The sequence below is a fragment of the Tenrec ecaudatus genome, chromosome 10 (assembly GCF_050624435.1).
Source record: "Tenrec ecaudatus isolate mTenEca1 chromosome 10, mTenEca1.hap1, whole genome shotgun sequence".
In the NCBI taxonomy this organism is placed as follows: Eukaryota; Metazoa; Chordata; class Mammalia; order Afrosoricida; family Tenrecidae; genus Tenrec; species Tenrec ecaudatus.
In genome coordinates this window covers 157,788,786-157,813,448 of record NC_134539.1, presented here as the reverse complement: position 1 = coordinate 157,813,448, position 24,663 = coordinate 157,788,786, and the positions used below count along the sequence as shown (strand labels likewise).

At 63.4% G+C, this 24,663-nt stretch overlaps 1 protein-coding gene across 3 annotated transcripts in view; it reads right to left on the bottom strand.

The window, feature by feature from the left end:
• Window positions 1-24,663, bottom strand: part of BAHCC1 (BAH domain and coiled-coil containing 1) — a 55,374-nt gene that overhangs the window by 6,260 nt on the left and 24,451 nt on the right. For 2 of the 3 annotated variants that reach the window (XM_075562346.1, XM_075562345.1), the window contains exons 4-20: window positions 18,673-18,795; window positions 14,905-16,650; window positions 14,611-14,719; window positions 14,180-14,388; window positions 13,927-14,085; window positions 13,540-13,802; window positions 13,074-13,425; window positions 11,570-12,376; window positions 5,682-5,881; window positions 5,440-5,576; window positions 4,768-4,896; window positions 2,828-2,945; window positions 1,804-2,071; window positions 990-1,172; window positions 577-872; window positions 334-438; window positions 82-244 (exon numbers count right to left, since the gene is read on the bottom strand). In XM_075562346.1, the coding sequence (XP_075418461.1) occupies window positions 82-244; window positions 334-438; window positions 577-872; window positions 990-1,172; window positions 1,804-2,071; window positions 2,828-2,945; window positions 4,768-4,896; window positions 5,440-5,576; window positions 5,682-5,881; window positions 11,570-12,376; window positions 13,074-13,425; window positions 13,540-13,802; window positions 13,927-14,085; window positions 14,180-14,388; window positions 14,611-14,719; window positions 14,905-16,650; window positions 18,673-18,795 (5,367 nt within the window). The remainder of the gene's footprint in view (window positions 1-81; window positions 245-333; window positions 439-576; window positions 873-989; window positions 1,173-1,803; window positions 2,072-2,827; window positions 2,946-4,767; window positions 4,897-5,439; window positions 5,577-5,681; window positions 5,882-11,569; window positions 12,377-13,073; window positions 13,426-13,539; window positions 13,803-13,926; window positions 14,086-14,179; window positions 14,389-14,610; window positions 14,720-14,904; window positions 16,651-18,672; window positions 18,796-24,663) is intronic. The other variant, XM_075562347.1, reaches the window with a different exon arrangement.

Here is a 24,663-nt window from a genome sequence, read left to right as displayed (position 1 = left end):
GTGGGAGTCAGTGTCATCCTCGGCCTGGTCCCCGCCTCAGAACCCCGCCCCCGCAGAGCCCCACCCCACTGTCCGTCTCACCCAGGGCAGCGCTCTGCTCTGCGCTCAGGGGGCCGCCGGCTCCCTCTGCATCCTCGTCCTCGTCCTCGTCCTCCTCTTCGGAGAAGCTGCTGTTGTCGTCCAACTGGAAGTGGTCCTCCACCGCGAAGCTCTCCAGCAGCCGGCTCACCGCCCGGCCCTTGCCCTGCGGGGCGGGGTCAGCTCTAGTTCTGGGGGCAGAAGCCAGCTCTACAGGGCAGGGAGTCATCTCTGGGGGAAGGGGTGGGGTGGTACCTGCTTGCCACCCTTGGTCTTCACCTTGCCCAGTTTCCTGCCCTTGCCCAGGATGGCCTTGGCATTGCGAGGGGACAGCGTGATGGACAGGGCTCCGTTCTTCCGCTGGGTGGGGTGGGCAGAAGGTTGCTGTGTGAGGGGGGTGCCCTGAGCCACAGCTGGAGGAGGAAGGTGGGTGGTGGAGGGTCCTCCAAGGCCCTCCCACCTTCTGGCCCAGGACCCATGGGTGCCGGGGACCCTTACCCGCAGCGCTGGCTGCAGCATGGTGCTTTTTCGCGTGGCCCTCTTGAGACGCTCGTTGGCCAGCGTGCCGCCCTCCTCCCGGCAGGCAAAGGCCCGGGCCGGGCTAAAGAAGGCCTCTCTGGAGGCCGAGATCCTGGGTTCGGTCCGCAGGCCCCCTGGGGCCTTGGACTTCTTCTTGCCAGCCGCTCCCGGTGGCCTCCGCCCAGGCGCCCGCTCTAGTCTGGCACCCACCTCGGCTCTCACTGCCCGCCTCTTGATCTTGACCTCTCCCTCGGGGCTAGCTGGGCGGCAGGTTCCTGTAGGAGGGAGGGGAGGCATCAGTGAGGGTCCTGGCAGACCCCTGCTGGGAGCCGCCCTGCCCCTGGGGTTACCCAGCAAAAGGCCCTACCCAGGCCCCTCCCCCGTGGGGTTACCCGGCAGGCCCTGCCGCTCCCTCTTCTTTTTGGCCTTCTGGTTGGCCTCCATCTTGACCACAGAGGAGGGCGAGGCCCCCAAGATGGCCATGCTGGCCGCGGCGTGCAGCGCCAGGGCCGGCTCCTTGGGAAGGACCTCGGCCCCCAGGAGGTGCTCGCAGTCCTCGATGTCAGAGTCACTGCCTGAGAAAGAGGCGGGCTCCCATGACGTGGCAGCCCAGGGCCACCATGCAGGGGCGCCGACCGCACGCGAGCATACAGGCACACTGGGGGCTGTGGGGGACCAGTCACTGCCATGCCCTCAGCTGCCCCTGCCCCGGTGGGTACCTACGGGCTCATTTGGGCCCCTGGGTCTAGTCTTCTCTCACCCCCAGGCTGGGCCGGGTCCCCTGCTATGCCTGGTCTTCCTGCCTCACATCTGCTTCCTCTCCCCTTCAGACTAGGGGCTCCATCCTTTGTCCTTTGTCAGGGAGGCCCTGAGGGTGGAGAGGAAGTACCTCTCTGTCCAGGGACTCCTGGACATGGGCGCTGGCCAGACCTGTCGGTACCTCGCCTCTGCTTTAGAAGGAATGGGGGGCCAGGGGCTCACTCTACCTCCCTCCCCAGGATGTGACCCCATGGGGCACTGAGATCTGACCCTAGTCCCCCACAAGGAGACCCTGATCTCCTGTCCCTACCTGTCCAGCCAATGGCCTCTCTGAGCCTGCACACACCACCAACTCTGGCCGGGCTTGGGAGTATCTTGGGGTCCCCAACCAGGGACTCTGGCCTGGAAGCCCCACCACGGCAGGCTCCATCTCCCACTGGGCAGTACCTGGCAGCTTGCCCAGGAACGTGGGCACCTCCTTGTTGCCATCACCCTCTGCCTGTGGGTGACGGGCCACCCCTGACACCTTGGTGGCCTGGGTCCTGGACAGCTTCTTTCGGATACACCCGCCCGGGACAGCCTCCTTCCGCCGGAAAGGGCCGAGGCCTGTGGGCAGCCCCTTGCTCTTGACCTTTGGCTTCAGCTGGGCCACCTTGTGGGCGACCACAGCGGCCAGCTTGGCCTGGGGGCCGCTCTTCTTGCGCTGCACCCTCTCCTGGGGACCAAAGGGAAAATGGCGCTGTCCTCACACGCAGACACCTGCCACGTGGTCTGGGGTTCCCTCTGCCAGTGTCCATGCAATGGCTGCTCCCTGAGGCTCTTGGGGGCCACCAAGCCTCGGTGGAAGGGGGGGTACTGTGGTCATGGTGACAGCTGTAGTATGTAAAGACAGGTGTCTGCTTTTCTAAGGGGGCCAGGGCTTGGGGTGAGGGGGTCAACGTGCTGACCCAGCTTTCACTTGTGCTTCCCAGGACTCGGGAACCGAGGGGCACCCCTTCACAGGGGAGGAGGAGGGGTGGGGCTGGCAGCCCATGAGAGTGCTGCATCCCCCCCCCCACACCATGGGAGATGTGGGGAGAGGGCTGGCCACTTCGACGCGGCAGCCCTGTGGACAAGGTGCGCCTCTCCTCCCTGCCCACAGATGCTGCAGCGGGGTACCTGGTTCTGGAGCAGGGATGCCGGGCCGTGTACAAAGTGTTGCCTGCACTCAGGGTGGGGTGGCCTGGGCCATTCCCCGAGTTCCAGTGCTGCCATCCCACCCGAGGGCAGACACCCCCATGGGCTGCGGATGGACTAGGTCTGTGTGCTGGAGCCTGCCACCCTGGGGCATGGTGATGGCAGGCAGGAGACAGAGATTGACCCCAAATGTGTCTCCCTCTTGGTCATTTAGTGGTGACCAGCCTATCTTGCTGCAGGCCACCTGGACGCCCAGCTAGCCCAGGCAGCTGACTCAGAGCATGGGGGTACTCACCACAGGGGTGGCCTGCAGGCCCATGTAGACACCCCGCTCCAGTCGGCTCTGCTTCTCTGGGGGCTCCCCGGCACCCCGCAGTTCTGCACACAGCAGGCTCAGGCCTGTCCGCACTGCCCTGGGCAGACAGACAGATAACCAGCATGGGTAGGGGCTCCTGAACTGGTCCCCCACAGCCTGGCTGGCTGATGCTGTTCTTCCCAAGGGCTTCCCTGGGGGCCCCCTCCTGACTCTACACGTGGCCTAGGGAGGCACACCTGTTGCCCTGCCCTGCTGTTGGGGGAGGCAGGAGCTATGTGCCTGTGTCTGCCTTGACCTGTCACCCAGTCATATCCATGACCGGTTCCATGTCCTCAATCTTCCCCCCTGGATAATGGGTGAGACCGTTTGGCTTCTGCAGGGTGGGGGTCCATCTCGGTCCTTGGGAAGCGGCAGGCCAGGGCCAGCGCAGTCAGTGGCACAGGGGATGTGAGGAGATTGGCTAATCCTGCCTGGGAACGGACCTGGGGAAGCAGTCGAGGAACGTGGACCCCAGCCCTGGGTCCCTGCCACTGAGCAGGGTAACATCACCCCACATGCCCCCTCCCACCTCCCAGATGTATTCAGTAGGTCTGCTGCTGGACCTCAGCTTCTCTACTCCCACGGGAGAGGGCAGGGCTGGGGTACCCCAACCAGCTGCTCCTCCTATCACTGGGCACTCTTGGGGAACACTGCCAGGGTCCTTTGTCTGCCCGGGCACCTCCCACAGGGAGCTTGGCTGCTGGCCCTCGGCCTGACTGAACTAAGCATCGGGGCTGGCCCCTGATTTCTCCTGCCCCTCCCTGCTTAGTGGCAAAGTGTACTGTGGATGGAGGTAGAGCACCCTGCTAAATGAGGGGGTGTCCCCTGTCTGTCAAAGGGGGAGGTCAGTGGGAAGCCACCACCAGGCCTCAGGTAAGAGACGCTGCTCCTGGGCCCCATGGCCAGCTGCTTCCCTCGGGGACCAGGGCTTCGAGGAGAGTCTGGGACAAGAGCCCAGAGCTGGGGAAGAGGGAACAGGTCCCAGCAAAGTCTGTTTCTTCCATCCTGGGGCTGCTGGCCTGTAACCAACGGGGGCTTCCCAGGTGGGACTTGGCTCTTGGGGTCAGCAAGGAGTGGCCACAATGCTGGCCAAGGCTCCCTGGGCTGACAAGTGGTAGCCAAGTGGGGCAGCCCTGCCAGGTCCCCGGCAACCTTGACCTGTGGGCCTAGCTGTGCCCAGCAGTCTTCCCAGCCCTGGCTGGTTCTCAGAGGGGTCCCCTAGAGCCCCCTGCTGGGCAACACCTGGACCAAGCGGAGGGACAACTCAGGGAGATGCCCCCCACCATATGCTGCTCTCCCTCCCTCCACCGCTTACAGTCAATGAGCACCCCCCTCCCGGTAACCTTCCCTGCGTTTGCTAATGTTTTGTGACATAAAGCCCCGAGATTAATTTTTGCCTCTGTCTTAATTGAAGGAACCATTTAGTGCAGATTTAACTATTATTACCGAATCATCAGGATTGATGCCGGGCGAACGGGCTCTCGCCAATCGTGTTTGGAGGAGCTCAGAGGATTTATGCAAATGGGCCTGCCGGGAGAGGCAATTTGTAGCCGAGAAGGACAATTATACCAGGCCCGGGAGTGCGCGCCGGGCGCGCCGGGCGGGAATGGGTAATAACTCGCAGCCGCGCAGCGTGGCCAACAGCTCAGGCCGCAGATAAAGAGGCTTGCCCGCCTGGGGGCGGCCGGGCGGGCGCAGGTGGCCGAGCTGTGTGGCTGGGCATGGCGGGGGCAGGGGGACGGACTGGAACCTTTGGGGGCTCCTGGGTCTGACAGCTGGTAAAGAGAGGGGAGGCCTGTACCCAAGGGGGTCCCTGTCCTGTCCTGCTGGGCACTCAAGGTGGCCTCTGCCGTCCTGGGACCCAGAGGGCTGGCACTCACTTGACTCTCTTGCTGTCATGCCTGGCCAGCTGGCCCCCGGGGCGCAGGGCAGGCAGGGGGCTGGTGTACTTTCGCTTGCGGGGTCGGCCAGGTCCTCGGCGGGCGGGGCTCCGGGAGCTCTCGTCCCTCCTGGGGACACGGGGTGGTGAGGGTGGGGGAGAGTCAGCTGCTATGTCCAGTTTCCTGCAGAAGGCCCTGCAGGGGAGGCTCCACAGGCCTTGGCCTAGTGCCCTGACTCAGCTGACCGAAAAGCAAGGCTGGCCAGCATCCTTCCTGCCACCCTGTCCCTGCTGTCCCCCAACCAAGGCCCGTCCTGGTCTCCCAGCACCCCCTCTGAACCCCATTCCATCTTTGGCCTCCTAGACCCCCCAATCTGTGGCCCCACCTTGACCTCTCAGCATTCTCATTTGCGTCCTCAGTCTCACCCTGGTCCTCAGTAACCCCCTTGACCACCCAAGTCCCCTTTTGACTTCTGACCCCCTGCACCCCTTCTAACTGGGTACTTCCTCTGGCCCCCCAGAGGGGACCCCCTCTGACAGTGCCGCTGGAAGCATCAGCCTTGCCCCAGAAGTGGTTTCCCAGGGTGGTCTCTGCCGCGACTGGCCCCTCTCTCCAAGGATGGCCCCTGGGCCCCACCCACAAGGCAAGGCTGTGGGCGTGGCCTGCACGTACTCCTGGTCCTGCCTGCGCTGCAGCCGCGCCAGCTCGCGCTGCTTCTCCTTGTAGCGTCGCTGCAGCTCGGCCAGCCGCACGCGCATCTCCACCTCCTGCGTGTCCAGCCGCTCCATAGCCACCTTCAATGGGCACACCTGGGGGTGTGGCACGTGGGCTGTGAGCATAGGGCAGGTGGACCCCCCACAGTGGGCTCACCTCCCCCCCCACGCATCAGCCTGGTGCCTGGCACCTCCACTTACAGGCTTGGCTTTCGGGGTCCAGGTGTCCTTTCGCTGCAGAATCTGCATGCGGGGGGTGAGTGCAGGCCCGCCGCTGGGGGTGGCGGCTGGCGCTGGGGCCGCGGGGTGCTCCCGACCCGCGGCCTCCACCAGGGACCAGGCTGTGGCCAGCGTGGCTAGACGCTTCAAATTGGAGGCGAGCACATCCTCCTCCTGCTCCTCTGTTGGGGAGACGAGGGGGTCAGGGTGCATGCGTTACATGGGTGTGTTTGCAAGCTCGTATGTATATACACAGGTGTCTGCAGGTGTGAGTGTGGATAAGACGTGTACATGAGTATGTGTGTGAACAGGTGTGTACAGTTGTACATACACACCTGTGTGTAGGTGTTAGTGTGCACACATGGTTACATGTGATTTATATGTGTACAGGTGTGTGTGCAGGTACGAGAGCATATACCTGTATGTGTGAGCATGTGTATATACAAGTGTGTGTGCATGGGCATTTGTGAACAGGTGTGGGCACCTGGGTGTTGGGACGGCAGATGGGCCTGGGGGTGCAGGTAAGCATAGGGTCCCCACGCTGACCCCCGACTGGGGTCTTGTGCTGGGTCAGGACTCAGACTACCCCAAAGAGTACAGGCTCTGTGGGTACCACCCTAGGGCCCTGAGGTAGCCAAGTCCCCCAAGATGTGGGGAGTATAGTTAGGGCCAGGTTCTAGGGGTGGTCTCCTCTCCAGATGAGAGCCCTCCCCCTGTGGGTATGTGGCAGACTGAGGTGCCACAGCTCTGAGGCAGTCCCCTCCCGCCACCAGAGCTAGGGGCGCACACACTCCTGAGAAGTCTGTCAGAGCACGTGTGTTCCCACCTTGGCCAGAGGGTGCCTGTGGGTTGGGGCTACAACAGCAGCCAGAGGGGTCTAGGCCCCGGACACTCAGGCCCTGGACAAGAAGTGCTCTGAGCAAGACCCGTGAGAGGCCCTCAGGCCACCACAGGTTGATGCTCGGCTCCAAGGACAGAGGTCTCAGAGGCAGGTGCCCGTGTGATAGAGATGCCGTACTGCCAGCACCTCCTAGGCTTGACCACCAGAGCTAAGAGCTGCCATTCACCCACCTTCCCCTCCGTCTGGCTGTATACACACCATCCACCTCTCCCTTTATTGGAGGCCCTGGAAGCTGTCCTCTCCCCACTGGCACCCCCACTCAAGGTCCCAGAGGGCCCTGGGTTGGGCAAGAGAGGGCAGGTCCATAGCAGGCCGGGCAGGCGAGGAAGGAGGCCTGGAAGTGTGGTCAGAATCCTGGGTCAGGGTCATGGCAGGTCAGAAGGGTCGGGATGAGGGTGGGAGTGGGGGGGCGGACAGCTACTCTCATGCTGATTGCAGGAGTAATGTAGGGGGCTCACTGCCCCGGGTGGAGAGAGGAGGGAGGAACAGCAGAAGTGGGAGATGGGTCACAGGTGAGGTGAAACTGATTCCATACGTAGGTAGTGGGGTGATGGGAACAGGCTTTCACTGGGGCGAAGGAAACACAAACACAGAGGGCAGGTGGTGCTACACTAGAGCTACCCGCCGGAAAGGTAACTTTCAGAATAAATAGCTAGCTCTGTCCACTGGGGGGCGCGTGGTAGCAGCAGCAGCAGCCCAATTGCACTGAGCACACCAAGAGCCCAGAGGTTGGCTTCTAAGCATTCTCCATGAAAAGAGCTGGGGAAGCTTGGAGAATTCACTGCTTCCAGGTGGGGACAGGATGAGACTGGAGTGTCCTGCAATGTCAGAAAGCAAGGAAGGGTGGAGGAACAACGGGAACGTGTCAAAAGAACACAGGTTCCACTCAGATGGAAGGAGGCCCATCTCTGCCACCGTTGGTCAACACCGTAGTGGGAGTCACAGCCAGACGAAACACAAGCATCCTTACTCCCGGAAGGCATGATCCTGTCTGGAGGATACCTGAGAGAGCACATTAAAAAGCCTGACCGAGCGAATACAGGATCTCAGCAAAGTTGCAGGTGCAAAAACCAACACACACACACACACACACACACACGTCAGTGTGTTCCCACCAGGAGCCATGGATGCCCCCAAGAGGAAGCCAAGAAAACACCTGCATCAGCAACAGCATCAAAAGCAACAGACCCCGCAGGTGTACAGGAAGTGAAAGATTTATCCTCAGAAAACACCGAAACCAACTCCCTGCCCTCCACTCGGTACTGACTCACAGTGACCCTAAAGGGCAGGTAGAACTGCCCCTGTGGGTTTCCCAGACTCACTGTTGACAGGAGTAAATAGTCTCATCTTTCTCCTGCACAGCGGCTGCTGGCTTCGAACTGCTGGCCTTGTGGGTCACCACTGGAAGGGTAGCCACTACACTACCTGGGCTCCTTGAAAGAGCTGAAGAAATGGAGAGGCAGCCCCTGTCCATGGGTGGAAAGCCAGCATTTTGCTAAGATGACCACTTGCCTCTTGAGTCCATTCCGATTCACATCCACCCCCGAGTGTGTCAGAGCAGACTGACCCTCTGCTCTCAATGCTAACCTTTCAGAAGTAGACTCTGAGGGGATTCAAAACCCAGCCTTCCAGGTCGCTGCAACACACATTAACCACCTGTATCCCTGAAGGAGGCTAAGAGGCAATACCTCCCCCAGCCACACACAGAATGAAACACCAACGGCACTTGCGTGTGTGTGCGCGCGCGCTCCCAGAAAGAGCCAAACATCCTAAAATTCATATGGAATTTTGGAGATCCAGAGTAGCCAAAACAATCTTGAAAATGAAAAGACTGGAGGACGCACACTTCCTGATTTCAAAACTTACCACAATACGACTGCAATCAAACCAGTGTGGCTCTCCCATAGGAACAGAGATATAAATCAGGAGCACAGATTTGCAAGTCCAGGAATGAGCCCACACATTTGTGGTCACCTGATAGCCACCAGGATGCCAAATTCATTCAGTGGAGAAAGCAGCATCTTCAACAAATGGTGTTGTAGCCACCGGATCTCCACACGCACAAAAAAGTGCAGTTGGATCCCTACCTCACGCCATCTAAAGAAATATCTAAAAATCAACACAAAATAGGTCAAGACCTGACTCGTAGTGCTAAACGTACAGGATTCTTAGAAGAAAACACCAGGGGAATGAGTCACAAACTTCCCTCTGCCAACGGCTTCACAGCACACCGCCCCCCAAAAGTACAGGCAACGAAAGAACGGGTAGGTTGGACTTCATTTTTCAAAAAGGGGGCCTCAAAGGACAAGAAAGTGAAAAGGCTCATGGTGACCCCATGTGACCAAAGGGGGTCCATGGGCCAGCCTGCTCTCCCGTGGCCAGGTCTTCTGTGGAACGGTGGCGCGGTGGGGAGGGCCGGGGTGCTCCGAGTGCCGACCGCTCCCTTCGCAGTCGAAAGCTTAACTGTGCTGCCAGGCTCCTAGGGGAAGGCTAATATTCAGGGGGTATTAAAAACGCCTTCTCATTCCACCATGAAAAGCTAGGCAGAGGGCTCTCGGGAAGCTTGCCAAAGGTGAGGAAACAGACGCCAATAGGCACACGGCAAAAAGGCTCCCCACCCGTGGTCACCGCGGTGGCTGTGTGCTGCAGTTGACCCCAACTCGACTCACAGCAACCCAAGACGACGGGGCAGAGCTGAACCCCTTAGGGGCGCACACTGCCAGGGCTCATCTCCCACGGGGCTGGCCGAGCGCTTCACCGCGGTGCCATCTGGACTTCGACATCCTTCATCTGCAGGGACACTCAAGTCCAGGGGTTGCCACTGCATACCCACCTGGGCGGTGATTCTAACAGGAGCGTGCAAAGGTACAAGCGATGGCGAGGGCGTGGAGAGGCAGGCACCCTGCGTGGGGCGCTGTGACCTTGGCAGCTCAACATCGGCTGAGCACGCGACCCGGCAAGTCCATCGCTAGGTGCTGGTCACGCATGAGGTGCCGTTGGGTCTGTCCCGACTCGTGGCGACCCCTGCACGGCAGAATGAAACACTGCCCGGTCCCGCACTAGCCGCCCAATCCTCACTCAGCCCAGTGACGCGGCCACTGTGTCAATGCGGCTCCTTAAGGGCCTTTCCCTTCATTTTGCCTGGTGTCCTCTGCAGGGCCTGGTTCCATCCTCGAGTCCACAGAGCACCCGGCCTGCGCATCTTCCAACAGACACCTTAGAGCTCTGGTTGTCTGTGGGGTTTTCCGGATCCTTCACCACAATTCAAAATGCATCAGTTCTCCCTGGGTCTTCCTTAATCTTCTCTAGGTATACGTGGGAGTCTATGCCCGTGGAATTGACAGCGGGGACTCAAATCAGTGTGTGTACGCGAATGGCCATCACAGCACTATGCACAGGAGCCAAGAGGCAGAGACAAGGCAGTGTCCACCAATTGCAGAATGGACAGCCCAGATGTGGTGTATGCACAGGGACAGCGAGACACACACACACGGGGACCCATCCCGGAGGCCGGCGGCACAGTGGCCTAAGTGGACTGCTAACTTCATGCACAGTGAGGGAGGTGTGGCAGCCCATCTGCAGTCACAGCGTCAGAACGCTTCTTGGGTCCGAGTTGGAATGAACCTGTGGCAGTAGGTTTTGTGTACGCCCCCGCATGTGTACACGTGCACCTGTACAGCCCACAGCTACACTGAGACGGCGCTGTGGGCGGTGTGCGCGGAATCAGCAGTTCCAACTCACTAGCCGGACCACAGGAGTGCGGAGGCCGTCTGCTCCTAAAGGCTTTAACAACTCGGGGATTCGGCCCCGAGTCCGGAATCAACTCCGGGGCAGTGGGCTGGGCTGGGTGGTAGCTCAGTGGGTTTTGCACTGGGCTGCTGACCACATGGTCGGTGGTTTGAGCCCAGCAGCCGCTCCCGTCAAGGTCTACTGTCGGGGAAACCCTGGGAGCAGCCCTCTGGGCTGCAGGGTGGCTGTTGGCGGAGGTGGCCTCTGGGCAGTGGTTTGGTTTTGCAGGTGGGGAGGGAGGAGGGATAATATTTCCGTCCCAAGGAGAGCAGCTTCGGCTCGTGACAAATACGGCGACGGTGAGAGGCACAGCCAGCACAGGACAGGCGCTGAGCGTCCGGCCCGAGGAACGCTCTAGGAGGAGGCAGGGGGAGAGGAGGATGACCGGGGCCAGGGGTTCCTGCTGGGCGTGACATGGGCTTCTTAGTGCCCACGGAAGGCCTTGGGGACTCAGGAGCCCAGAGGCAGGGACTCCACCACCCACACAAATGGGGACGATCTGACCGTCAAGATTAACTAAGCCAGAGCCATGGGGCTCTGTCCGCATGGGCCGGCCTCCGACAGCTGCCCGGCCAGTGGAGAGCCTTTCCTCAGCGAGCAAGTGGTGGCCACACTCGCCTCCCTTGTCACTGTCCACCCTCCACCCTGCAGACAAAGTCCACGCATTCACAGTGTGGCCCAAGAGTTGGGGGCGGGGAGCTCTCTCTGGGGACCCCCGGACTCACTCATGGGGGAAATTAACTTTACATGAACCTTCAGTTTACTCCCTTGCAGCACAAAGACGGTGGGACCCCCCGCCAAGGCCTGACCCAGTGCCCCCAGGATGCCCCACCTGGCCCAGGGAGAGGTTGAGAGGAGCCGGCCTGTCCTCTTAACTGGAAACCTACTCTCTCCCTGCTGGGCCAACTGGCCTGATGCCCAGGCCCGGTGGGCATCTTGGGTGCAAAGCCAGTGGGGAGGAGAAAGCCCACGCGGAGGAGGCTGGCCCCTGGCCCTGCCTCTAAGACCCCCATCACGTCACCCTCCTTGCCCCTCCATAGCCTCAGGGTTTTGGGGGGAGAGATGGGGGCCCCATATCCAGCACACCTGCAGCTGGTCCCTCACTGTCAAGGGGCTTTGGCCAGGAGCCCAGCACACCCCGGGGACAGCCAAACTGGCCCAGAGCCGGGTGGACACTCACCTCCCAGGACGTGCTGGTCCCTCTGCCAAGGGGTTTCTAGGTCGGCCAGCTCGCTGAGCAAGGCGATGCCATCAATCCCTGAGCTTTGGGGCGGGGCTGAGGTGCTGGGGGGCCCTAGGGCAGCTGGGGGTAGAGGCTGCAGAGGGCTGAGTCCTGGAAGGTCCCCCAGGTCAATGGTGGCGGCCACCAGGGCATCCAGACTGGCCAGCACCCTGGGAAAGTTGCCACTGTCCACGCAGGTGTCCCAGATCTCCTGCGGGTTCCCCTCTGCCGTGTCCTCTGTGTTGTGCCCCTGCAGCTCTTCCACCTCCTCCTCCTCTCTGGCCTGGCCATCCGGGCTCCAGGCTGGCTGCTCCGGGGCCTGGGGAGTGACCCCTGGCGCGGGACCCTGTGTTATCTCCTCCTCCTTGCACCCCTCCGAGGTCCTCTCTTGCTCCCCTCCCTGAGTAGAATGAGTCTGGACAGCAGCCCCCAATGAGTCCTCTCCTTCGACGAGGGCCCCGAATTGCAGCCCCTCCAGTGGGCTGGGGTCCATTGCCTTCCCCAGGGGGCTCCGCTCAGCGGGGTGAGGGGCGGCGGTGAGGTCTGGGGTCTCCCCGGCCCCCTGGAGCATCCCAGGTTCCTCTAGGCTGGTGGGAGCGCAGGGTGGCGGCTCCCTGGGTGGGCATGTCCTCAGGGGCTCAGGCTGGGCAGGGGTAGTGGCTTGCATAGTTTCAGGGCCCACGAGGTCAGAAGAGAGTCGGTGCGCAGGGAGGGCAGAGGAGAAGCCCACACAAGCTGGGGGGCACGAGTACCCAGAGGGCAGTGCTGCAAAAGAAGGGGTGGCATCAGGGAAGACACAGGGCAGTGGGAGAGGGCCCCTCGCTCTTGGGAAGGTGTGGACATCTCATGCCTTCTCAGGAGGCTTCCAGCACTCCACCTGTGTGGTATGGGACACACTGCTTTGTGTGTGTGTGGGGGGGGGGCAGCAAGGCAAAGGCTCCCTGTGGAAGGAGATATCTGGCCAGGCCTCCTGCACACCCCCCCTAACACCCTCTCCACCCTCCAGCCGGGACCCCTCTCTCATTGGGCAGCTGCTGCAGCCAAGCAGAAAGGGGTCTCTTTGAGCAACACAAAGCCTGAATCAGGCTCGGCCTGGGCTGGGGAGCCGGTAGCATGTCTGAGACCGCACGCCCCATTAACTGCAACAAAAAAAAAAATCCCTGAAAAACAAACAAAAAAACCACCCAACAACCTCTGTTGGCTCGGCCCCTTATTGCCAGTCTGGGACCGGTTAGTGCTACCCGCGTGGGTTTCCAGTGTGAATGCTGAGCCTCATTCAGACGTAACTGCACAGCCTGCCAGGGGAGTGGGCGGGCAACTGAGGCCAGCCCCCTGCTCCCCAGGCTCAGGCTGGAGCTATGACCTGCATGGGCACCCACCCGGTCTTCCCCGAGGAGGAGGAGGATGGCAGGGGCACGGGAAGGGTGGAACAGAGCAGAGGCCCTGGGAGGGGGCAGCTCACCTGGTTCTTGGGCCTTGGGGCCATCCTGGGGCTGCTGGCCCCCTGTGCCCTTGTCCTCAGTTCGGGCAACTGAAGAGGCAGGCCCAGGGCTGCGGGCGGGCATGCTGCCCCCAATGGCAGGGCAGACAGATAAAGTGCACCGGGCGCTGGGCCTCGGGGGCGGTGGTGTGGGACAGCGGGTGGGGGGCTGTGGGGTGGGCGAGTGGCAGCAGAGAGCAAGCTTGGGGCCGTTGGTGACCGTCTGGGAGGTGCCCTTAGCAGTGGGGGTTAAGGCAACTGGCTTGTGGGTGGACTTCAGGACCTTCTCCGGGCTCGGCTCCCCTGGCTCCAGGTGGTGGTCATCTGGTTTCCGCTGTGGGTGGGAAGAGGTGAGACTCCCTGGTCCCTGGCCAGCCCTCCCACCTCCCAAGGGATAATCCAGGGCACAGAGCAGAGGAGTGGTGCCGGCTGGGTGCCAGTCCAGTACCTGGAACTGAACCTGCCGCTGTAGCTCCAGGGCCTGGGCAGCCCTCGGCTGGGGCATGGGCACGGGCAGGTGCTGCTGCAGGGGCTGCTGGGATTGCTGCTGCAGGGGCTGCTGGGATTGCTGCTGCAGGCTGTACACCTCCTGCTGGCTCAGGAGCTGGGAGCGCGGGTACACGGGGAGCTGGCCGGGGTGCTGCATGTGGGAGGCGGGGCCCCGGCCCCCGTACATGGGGGGCCACAGCGAGGCCTGGTCCATGACATCAGCTGTGGCCGGGCAGAGGAGCGGTCAACCCTGGCCCACCTCACCGACCCCTCCGCGCAAGGTCTTGCCCCCCCTCCATGCAGGGAACAGAGTTGACCGCCCATGCACTCCTGGCCCACCCCTTACCGAGTGCATGGGGAGCGGTGTGGGGGGCGGGCTCGGAAGGCAGGATGACAAGCTGTGTGGGGGTGTCCTGGGAGAGGGGGAAGACGGGGGGCATGGGGCCAGGCACCGAGGCGGGGAAGCCGGGTGGCAAGTTCTGGTGCAGGGCAGGGTGCCCGAGGCCTGCGGAGGCAGAGGCAGGCAGTCAGGGCCAGTCAGCGCCATCCCCAGAGGATGGGGGCCGGAGTCTGGATCCCGCCCACTGCCCTGCACTGACCGTAGGAATGCCCCCCCATCCACAGGGAGGGGCTTCGGGTGCGGGGCAGCCAGGGCGGGTGGGTGGGGTGAGTGTGGGGGGCCGGGTCCCCGCCCAGCTGGCTGTTCTGCAGGGAGGAGCTGCCGGCAATCATGAGGTGGGGGCCCAGTTCTCCATGGCAACTGCCCGAGGGGTGCGTCCGCGCAAACTCCACCAGCTCCTTGCTGTCCCTACGAGGCAACAGCTCAGCCCATGTCCACGTGGCCATTGGCCCCGAGACCCCGAGCTTGAACACGGTCACCGGCCCTGGAGGCTCTCGGACCCCAGGCTCCGGATTTCCCACCAGAGCACTGCCCACGTAGGGCAAAACCCCAAAGCCTGCCCTGCAGACCCTGAGCCCACAGGCCGGGCCCAACGTCCCTCCCCGCAGGCCCATAGCGGCCAGCTCTTACTGAAGCAGCAGCTCGCGGCCAGCCAGCCCCAGGCGGTCCTCACAGAGGCGGGTCCGGCCATCCTCGGCCTCCGGGTCCACCGTGTGCACGGAGCGGGCACTACCACCAGCTGCAAGGCGGACACATGGGATGAGGATCGGGGTGTCTGACTGACAAGTGAAGAGGGTCCCCAGCCCTGGAGCTCTTAGAGGGGGCCAACTGAGGGCAGGCAGGGTGGCCTCCCACACAGCTGAGCACTACCCACACCCTTGGGCACCACCCACCCCGAGTCCCTCTTGGGAAGGGCTCACTCACCCTTGAAGGCAGCAGCTGCCCTGCCCGGTCGCCCTGTACCAGCACTGTAGGGGTTCTCGGGCCTGCCTGGGGTGTCCTTCTGCCTGGCCAGTGCCACCGCGATGCCCACGGGTGGCTGTCGCACCTCCCCGTCCCCGTGGAGGGCATCGTGCTCACGACTGCGGGCACAGTCCGGCCGATCCACCTCGCCTGGGGCCTGGCCCGGGCCCTTGGGGGCTGGGAACTTGGCTTCCTGCTGGCCGCAGCTGGCCTTGAGGCCGCCCAGGCCCACGAAAGGCGCCTTCTGGCCCACAACCAGGGCCTGGCGGCTGTACTTGAGAAGGTTCTTCATGGCTGAGACCTCGTCTGACGGGGCGGGCAGCTCCTGGGGCAGCAGGGCTGCCGGCTGCAGGCTGCTGCTGAAGGGGTCCAGGTAGGCACTGCTGCCTTTACGCTCCTCGCCCACAGCCACGGCAGCCCCTTGGCCGGCCTGCACATTCCAGGGCGGCAGGTGGGGCCCGCCGTAGCCCAGGGTTGCCAGGTCCAGGGACTTGCGCTTGCCCTCGGCCCCGCTGCACCCTAGCTCTCCCTCGGGGCCCACCAGGTGCTGCTGGTGGCGGATGCGGGCCACCTTCTGGGTCATGGGCATGCCCAGTGGGGCATCCTTCCCAGGGCCTTTGTCTAAAGCGCAGCAGGTCTGGGCCATCTTCCCGCCCGTGGGGTCCTGGTGGCTTGGGTGGACGCACTCAGGCCCAGCCCCGGGCAGCTCCAGGTAGCTGTTCTTGTCCAGGCTGCCTTTGGGGAGGCCGGGAAAGGGGGTCTCGGGGCCTGAGCTGGAGAGGTACTCCAGGCCCCTGAGCCTGGGGTTCAGGGTGGCCTCGAAGCCCCCTGCCCGCCGCTCACCCTTGCCCTCAGCCTTCAGGTGGGCATAGGTGATGCCGCAAGTGACATGTTCGGCGGCCCCCTCCAGATGCCGGGCCTTGCCCTCGCCGGCCACGGCACAGGCCTCAGGGGCATGCAGAGGGCGGGTCTTGTCGGCCAGGTGTCCCACGGAAGGCACGAAGGTGGGCCCGCTGGCCTTCAGGTCTCGAGGGGCTTTGTCCTGTAGCGGGCAGAGCCCTTCGGGGCCGGCAGCGTGCAACTGCAGGCAGGGGAAGGAGCTGGGGGCCGTGCTGAGGGGTGGGGGTGGCCCGGCGGGGAGGCCGGAGGGGATGGAATAGGAGACCGTGTGGTGAAGCATCTGCCGCCGCTCCAGGCACTCACTGAAGGCTGGCCCGGGCTCCGGGGGTGGCGCCCCCTCCTTGGTGCAGCGCCCAGGGGCTCCTGTGCCCGCGCCGGGCCGGCCCAGCATGCCCCCCGCGCAGCTAGCCAGCGTGGCCTTGCCCATGTCCCCGTTGAGCACCTTGGTGTTAAGCAGGCAGGCAGCCAGGTGTTTGGCTCGACCCTCGCAGGCCGCCCGGGGAATGGCGCTGTCGGGGCAGTGCCCATCGGCTGGCATGGGCAGCACCAGCCGGTGCCTCTCCTTGCCACCGTCCTCTCCCGCTGATGCCAGACGCTCCTTGCCCTCGGCCGCCTTGCCAGCCTTCTCCTTGCCCAACAGGAAGCGGTCAAACTCCTTGGGGCCCTTGGTCAAGGGGCCGGCCTCCCCCCGCTCGCGGCTGCAGGAGCCCACGGGGTGGCCGGGGGCGGTGCGGGCCACGCCGGGGAAGTTGTGGTTGGAGGGCAGGAGAGTGGGTTGCGGGGGCAGGTTGCGCAGGTAGAAGCTGTCTGTGTACCAGAGATCACAGGTCAGGGCCGCAGGGTGCAGACCCCCCCCCCACACCCCGTATGTCCCCAACCTGCTCTACTCTGACCCCGCCCGTGCTCACTCAGTCCCCCTGCCCTGACTGGGGCTGGCCCACTGAGGGCCCCCAAGCTCTAGGGTCACCTCGAGGAGGGGCTAAGGGGCTCCCAGAGGCTGGCAGGCAAGGTCTGAAGGCAGGTACTGCCCCTTCTACACACAAACACACACGCAAAACACACCCTCACTCTAACACAGATGCCCAGGACACAGCCATTCACAGGGCTCAGGTGCGGTGGGGTGCAGGAGGGGGAGCACAGGCGGAGGGACAGAGGTGCAGAAACAGGCAGGAGCTCAGATGAAGGACTCAGGTGGTGGGCAGGAGGGGTGCAGGTGGGGGTTCAGGGCCAGGTGGAGAGGTATAGCTGAAAGGGCGTGTCCAAGAGGAGGTGGCCTCTGAAGGACTTGCTGCCGCCACTGTGGCACACCCAGGACCACTCTGCCCCGAGCCTGGTGCCCAGAGGGAGCCATCAGTGGTCTTGGAGCAGGTCCCAGGCTGGCTGCCAGCAGACCCTTCCTACCAGGTGGGGCTGTTCTGGGCTCCGTCAGCCCTGGGAACACCCTGGGGAGCTGGCCAGGCTCCGTGCAGCTGGGTGCCCCAGCAGCAGAGCTGAGGGGCTGCATGCAGACAGGGGGCATGGATTTGGAACTTGGGAAGCTGTCCTCAGTCATGTAAATTCCTCATCAGTTTCCTGCTAATTAAAAACAAGGGACAGGAGAGCAGCAGGGGGAGGGGCAAACCTAATTAGCTCAATTTCCAAAACCAAATAATGTTCTTGGAAGGGGCACCGCCACACATGGGGGAGGTCGGGGCTCCCCTGCCACCGTGGCTGCCGGAGGAGGGTTTCTCGGCCGGGACAGGCCACCTGCCCGCCCGACACATGCTGTCCCAACAGCTGCACGGCCGGACTGAGGGAGGAGGGTGGGGCGAGACCACAGCTGGCGGGGGCTCTCCTCAGTGGACAGCCGTCCCCAACCTCAAGACCCTCTGCTGGGGGCGCTGGCCTGGGAGGATGGGTCCCCCCGAGGGGCCAGGGTCCCAGGGTCTGTCTGGCCTGGTGGAAGCCGGCCAAGCCATTCTGGGCGGCCCACAGGCTAGAGTCCAGGCCCCCCCGGAGCTGCCCCTAAGGCCAGCCTGGGGGTGTGTGGCCCGGAGGCTAAGGGGGCAAAGGGAGGAGTCAGGGCGTATGGCAGGAACGAAAGCAGGAGGGTTGGGCAGACACTGTGGTCCTTCCTGGGTGCCCACCCCTAAAACCTCCCAGCTGGGGCCACCATGGCCGCTTTGAGAGGGGGACTGCTGCGACCGCCCCCCCCTTCTAAGACCTTTCTGGTCACTGCTTCTCCTGTGGCTCAGCTGGGGCTCACTCATCTGACACCCCTAGACCCTCTTGGTGCTTGGTCCTCCAACAGGGTCCTGGGTGGGGCCACCCTGCACAGTCGCACACACACACGCACATTCAAGCACGCCTGGCCTTTCACATGCTGGGCCTCTGCCTCAGGGCCCTGTACCCACCCTGTCCAGAGACCATCTGAACAGTGTGAGGGCACAGGCGGGCTGTGGGGGACCTAAGACACGGTGGGAATCAGGGTGCTTGGGAGCTGGCCCATCCTAAACAGCTTCCTGAGTGTGCACCGGGCCGACAGGGGCCTCGGGCCCCACCCCGAGCTGCACCTGCTGGGCCTGAGGTGCAGCCACCTTCTTCCGCACAGCCCAGCGGGTGGCGGAGTTGCAGGCTAGCTCTCCGACTTAGGCCCTGGCCAGTCCTGGACCGCGCTACCCTGCTGGGGTGGCCTGGGCCCCTGTGGAGTCACATCCCGTGGCTTGCCCCACACCATGCCTCCTCACAGGCCACGCCTCCACTGCTCCCACCACGCCCCTCACCTGCCACGCCCCTTATGCACCACGCCCCATCCACACACCACGCCCCCCACTGGCTTCCCTGTCTTGCCTTTTTGGGCTCCATAGAAACGATGTTGCCCGTAGAGGACGTTGCTGTTTCCATGGTGATCCAAGTGGCTCATGGGTAGGAAGGTAGATGCCAGACTCCCCGAAAATCTGGGGTACCCTGGAGCTGAGAAACAAGGAGACTGCTGTGGGGCGGCCCCCAGCCCCATGGCCTGCAACCCTGATCCCCGGGAGGTGGGAGCCAGAGACCTGCTGTGGGCTGGCCTTCGCACCAGTGGGAAATCAACCCATCGACAGAGCAGGTTAACTCCTGCTATGGTGCCTCCCTGCCGCTAGCCCAGGGGCTGCTGATGGGCGGGAGGGTGCTCTCATCCACTCCTGCGGCACTGAGCTGGAGGCCAGCCGCTAGGGGCTGGGGAAGAACAGGCTAGTGTCCCCTCCTCCACCTTCTCCCTCACTATGCCCCAACCGGGCCCCCTCCTACCCCCCATAGTCCCTCCACCATGCCCCCAACCCCATGCCTCCATAGCCCCTCCCCCATGCCCCCTCAACTATGCCCTGCTGCCTCAAGGTGCCATCACACCATGCCCCAGTTTCAGACTCTTGCATAGGGACTTGGCCCCACGTGGACCCAAGGCCACCTCAGGCCTGATGTCTGTCTTTGCAGCAGCCAGAGTCCAAGATCGGCTGGCACCCCCCCCACCCCCGCCACAGTGGGCCTTGTCTGAGGCCCTGGACCTCCAGGCATCCAGGCTACCCTCACCCCCAGAGGAGATGAATGATTGAGGAACAAGTGGGGACCCCTGAGGATAGCGTGTCTGCTGGGGGCCTCTCTAAGGGTACTCTCCCCCGGCACCCATAAGGAGGATACTGGTTCTGCCTGGGCTCTGGGAGGGCCCAGCCACAGGCGGCTCTCATCTCTCCAAGCCACTGGCCCCCTGTCCTGCCTTCTGGTGATGGGCCAGTTCCACCCTGCTCTCGGCCACTGTGGGGGTGTGGGGTGGGTTGGGGTTTCATCTGTTTCATCTTCCTCACTGGATTCCATGCTGCTTTGTCCAACAGGGTCTGGGGGCTCCCCCAGAGGAGACGGGCTGGCTGTTGTCAGGGCAGGGACTGTGAGTGGGGCTGGCCTGTGTGAGGGACTGTGGGTGCATGGGTGTTGGGACCCCTAGTCCCCTCTGTGGGATCACTCTCTGCCTCCTACAGAAGGGTGGGCGGTGGGCCTGTGGGCTGTGCTGGCCAGCTCCTCCCCATTCCAGCACTGACTGGGGAGGAGCTGACCCACAGTCTGCCCACAGCTGAGGCCACCTGGTGTGATGGCCATGCCAGGGGAGTCCCTGCAAGGACCGAGGCGGGTCCGGGTATGTGTGCACCTACATTGTTTCCAGGGTAAGGCAGGGCCATGGTCACCACTGGGAACCCAGAGTGTCCCTGAGATGTCACCAGTGAGGCCCAAAGCACAGAGCCTCAGGCAAGTCCCTTTATCACTGAACCCTCCCAGGTGGGGCCAGGGGTCCACAGGCACAGGTAGGCAGGGTCCAGAGCCATACACACATCAGCACCTGGAGGACTAGGCCTGTCCACCCCCGTACGCAGACTGAGGCCTGGGGCCAGGGGCATCGCAGGGTTGGGCAGTGGTTGGATGAGGAAAGGGAGACCAGGTCCTGGGACCAAGGCTCTAGCACCTGGAGGCTTCCCCAGTCCTGGAGGGCACCGTGCCCCCTCTCCTAGGAAGCTCAGTAGAAGTGGCCCCCCTCTCTTCTGACTCGCTGCAGGCCACTCTCAGTCACAAGAAGCTAGGCTCTGACCAGTCTGGGGCAGGCGCAGGGGAAGTAGCCGGGATGATCCTGCAGGCTGCAAGGGGTCCCGCATGGTGGTCCACACTGGGGCCTGAGCCCTCTTCCCCAAGCACCCCTCTTTCTGAGACAGAGGCTGGACGGGCAGGCTGGGTCAGTGTGTGGACACATGTAAAACAGATGTGACTAGATGAACCTCAGCTCCCGGACGACTTGGCAGAGCTGAGGGGTGGGCGAGGAAGGGGTGTGGCCTATGGGGGTCAGGGGAAGAGCCACTTCACCCTAGCTGTCTGTTAACCACTTTATGGGACCTCGTTTTTGTTTTTTTTTGGGTCAACAGAAGAGTCTGTAAATTCCCTTCCCAGGTGAAGCCCACCCCTCTCAGGGCAGCTTGGGGGCTGGCCCTGGGCCTGTGACCCCACTGCGGGCCCCAGCCAGTGGCTGTCCTGTCCAGGCAGGGTGGGGCTGGAGAGCTCCCAAGGTTCTGGGTCCCAAAGACTGCCCTGCTCCGACCCCCCCACCCCCCTGAAACCAGAGCTGGGGCTGCAAGTGGAATGAGATGTGGTGGATCATGGGGAGTAAGGAGGGCAGTGAGATCCAGTCCTGCAGTAAGGGGGCTCCTTCCCCATCCCCCCATCCCCCCAAAATTGACTCTCGCAACAGTCTGGGCCTGGGAGCAGGGCTGCTGGGTGGGGGATGGTCACCCTTGGGGGTCACTGCGGAAGCCCAGGAACTGGAAGTGGTGGCAGAGGCTCTCCGAGGCCAGCCCTACTCTGGAAACATTGTGACCCCAAGACCATTGTGACACCCCATGAGGCTGGAGCCACAACAAACCCCAGTTTAGAGGCAAAAGCTTGTGGAGTGAGCCAAGCTGCGTGCTGCCTACCCACAGTCCAGCCAGGACTGCAGGCTTAGCCCCAAGGGCCTGCCCCCCAAACCCCCGCCCCCTGGGACAAGAAAGAGTCTTGAGCCCACATCCATCGTGCCTCGATTGCCTCACAGTGCTTGCCAGGACACAGGAAGGGCAGCAATCTGGTGTACACGCTTGGCCTTCGCTGCTTCAGTGTATAGAGCAGGGATCCTCAAACTTTGGCCCGCCCCGGGCCACATGCAGCCCACCGAGGACATTTATCCAGCCGGCCGGGTGTTTTTGCCCTCTTTGTTTTTTTACTTCAAAATAGGATAGGTGCAGTATGCATAGAAATTTGTTCATAGTTTTTTTTTGAACTATAGTCCAGCCCTCCAACAGGTCTGAGGGACAGTGAACTGGCCCCCTGTTTAAAAAGTGTGAGGACCCCTGCTCTAGAGTGTCACTGTGCAGTCCCATCCAGTGCTCCCCCCACCACCCTGCTGCTGCTCATAGCCCCTCAGGGTCCAGGGAAGCTCAGGAATGGCCACACTGCAGGGCTCTGGGCCGGCCAGCAGGCTGCTCGCCATGGGAGCCTGGGGCTTTGGAGGCTCCCCTCTCAGGGCCCACTAGTGCCCGAGGGCACAGTCTCTTGGCAGTCACAGTGCGACTGAGATTGGGGACTCCATGCAGGTGCCAATACTGCATCTGCCTCACTGAACTCTGAGGCCAGCCCACCCGGCCCAGGGGCTCGACCACCCACCTGCTGACCCCAGCCCCCTCGGCCCACGTGCTCCTGATCCACCTGCTGACCTCAATCCCCCTGGATGGGTGCCTACCCTCTGATCTGTGACCACCCCAGGGGCTGGACCTGGCAGACGATGTCCACTCCCAGGCCAAGGGGATTGGCCAAAGGCCGGGGAAGGTGCCAGGCTCCTGCGGCACCGTGGCAACAAAAGCTGTGGGCAGCCTGCCCGGGACCCAGGCCAGCCTTGGACAGCCCCACACACTGCGCGCAGAGGAGCTGAACAGGGTCGGAGTATCAAGCTGGCTGACAGGGGGCAGCCCCAGGTGGGGAGCCCAGAGCCCAGCCTGGGTGTGACCCCAATCTCTACGACATCCTACCCTCCTGGCCTTCTACCTGCTCCCCCCACCTAAGTGAGGCGGGACTCCGGGACACACAAGTCCTCTGGATGTCTCTGACTGCCAGGCCGAGGCAGCCCTGCCTGGTCCAACTGGATCTGGTGGCCGCTCTGGTTAGTACTGTTTACAGGGAGGAAACTGAGGCCCAGTCGGGCACCTGCAGTCACAGTCCCTCAGAAAGGAAGTCTGATCGCCACGGCCGTGGCACCAGCTCCACGCCAGGGCCCAGAGCCCCACGGTGGGGAAAACGGCCCCTCACTCCTAACTCTGCATGGTGGAGGTGGCAGGGAGCGTGTGTGTGTGTGGGGGGTTCCATCCATCAGTGACCCGGCTCAGACCCACCACGCCCACCCTGAGGCTCAGCGCTCCTGCCTGTAAGATGGGGTTACAGCAGGGGAGCAGCCGTCACTAGAAGACCCAGGACCACCCTCTTGCTGAGGGGACACCCCCGCACAGCACCCTTCATCCACACCAGGCCTGGAAAGTGGGGCCCCATCCCCAACCCCTCCCACTTATGAGGACATCACACTTTGAGTTTGTCAGTCATCCCCCAGGCGAGAGTCAGCAGTGTCTCCCAGCTCCCCCTTCAGCAAACAGTCAAGGGTGCATTACTGCAGGACCCGGGAGGGGGTGGAGCCCTGGGGCAGTATGTGTGTGTGGGTGGGTGGGGGGGCTGGAGGAACCAAGAGGGCCTGGAGGTCACACAGGTGTGACATTCACCTAGTGGGACCCCCCCACCCCTCATGCCTTGAGGCTCAGGTGGTGGGGTGTGCCAAGACCTCTATAGCCCCACACCCCCGCCCTCCAGCACAGCCCAGATGGAAGAGGGGGACACGGGAGGGGGGGAGGCTCTGACAAAAAGATGGCCAAGCAGACCACCAGCACTGGCACGTGGCCACTGCTGTCCCCAGCCCTCCCACCCCAGGTGTCACGAGAGACAACCAGTAGGTTGCTGTGGAGCTACAGTAGCTCCAGCCGCCCCCCCCCAACTGAGCCCTGGGAACAGACGCCCCTTTCATGGGCCCTGTGGGTGGTCTGGCCCCGGCAGCGGGGGTGGGGCAGAGGGAGGGGACCTTCAGGCTGACAATAGAGCCAGCTGTGAGAGCCCCACCCTCTGTCCTGATGACCCAACCAGGACAGGCTGGGCCTACTCCTTGCACCTCTGGCCTGGCCACTTCCGCCGCCCACCCAATCCCCAGTCAGCTTCTGGCAGGAAAGCCCAGCCTCAGGCGGGACCCCTCCTCTGGGGCGGGACCCTGCATCGTGGGTGAGCAGCAGGGGCTCTGCCCTGGGCCAGATGTTCAGGGCGTTGTCCCCACTCCACCCCCGTTGCCCCCCCCTCCACCAGCCACCCCAGCAGGAGGCAGGAAGCCCCTCCCCTCCAGCACTGCCCTGCATATGGGGCTGGCTGTCCAAGGGCTGGTCCTGGTCAGGCAGGCAGGGTGCCTGGCAGCCTGGGATGACCGCTTCCCTGCCCATCAGGTCAGGGGCAGCTGGCTGTGCCAGACACCTGCCCCTGCTGAGGAGGGCCCAGTCAGCTCCAAGTGGCCACCCGGGCCTGGGCCCCCATCTCAGTCCCTCGCAGGCGCCCCTCTGCACCACACACGGCACAGGAGCAGGCCCCGGCACGCGGGAGCCAGCTGGCACCCCGTCAAACGAGCCGCTGGGCACTTGGCCAGGGCAGCCGGCCAGCCAGCCCGCCACCCGCCGCCCTGCCCCCATCAGCCAGCCCGCCACCCGCCGCCCTGCCCCCACTACTGGCCGTGTGTGCTCCCGGCTCGGTGGCAGCCACCACACGGCCTGGGGACCACGCAGCACAGCCACCATGGCCAAACCACCATGCAGCCTGGCCGCCACGTGGCCCACCCCTCCCCCCGGGGGGCCAGTGAACCCCAGCAGGGCAGGCAGCCAGAATGAAGCAGTGGGGAGGCAGAGGTGGGGGAAACTGAGGCATAGACATCCGTGTGTGTGCTCACCGTGAAACACAGCCCCCTGACACCCTCCAGGGGGCACGGCAGGCAGAGGGGCAGGTGAGCAGGGGTCTTGTGCCCTCGCCAAGGTAGAAGTCCCCCCACACTCCTCATGTCCCTCACTGAGTGCCGCTGGCTGGGGGCTCAGAGGTCCAGGTCCTGTCCTACACCACCGCCCACCATATGCACCTGGATCCCTGCCCTGCCCCAGCTGGAGGGCCCCAGCAGGGCAGGTGCTGAAGGGTCACCTCTCGATGATGGGCAGACGACTCTGAGCT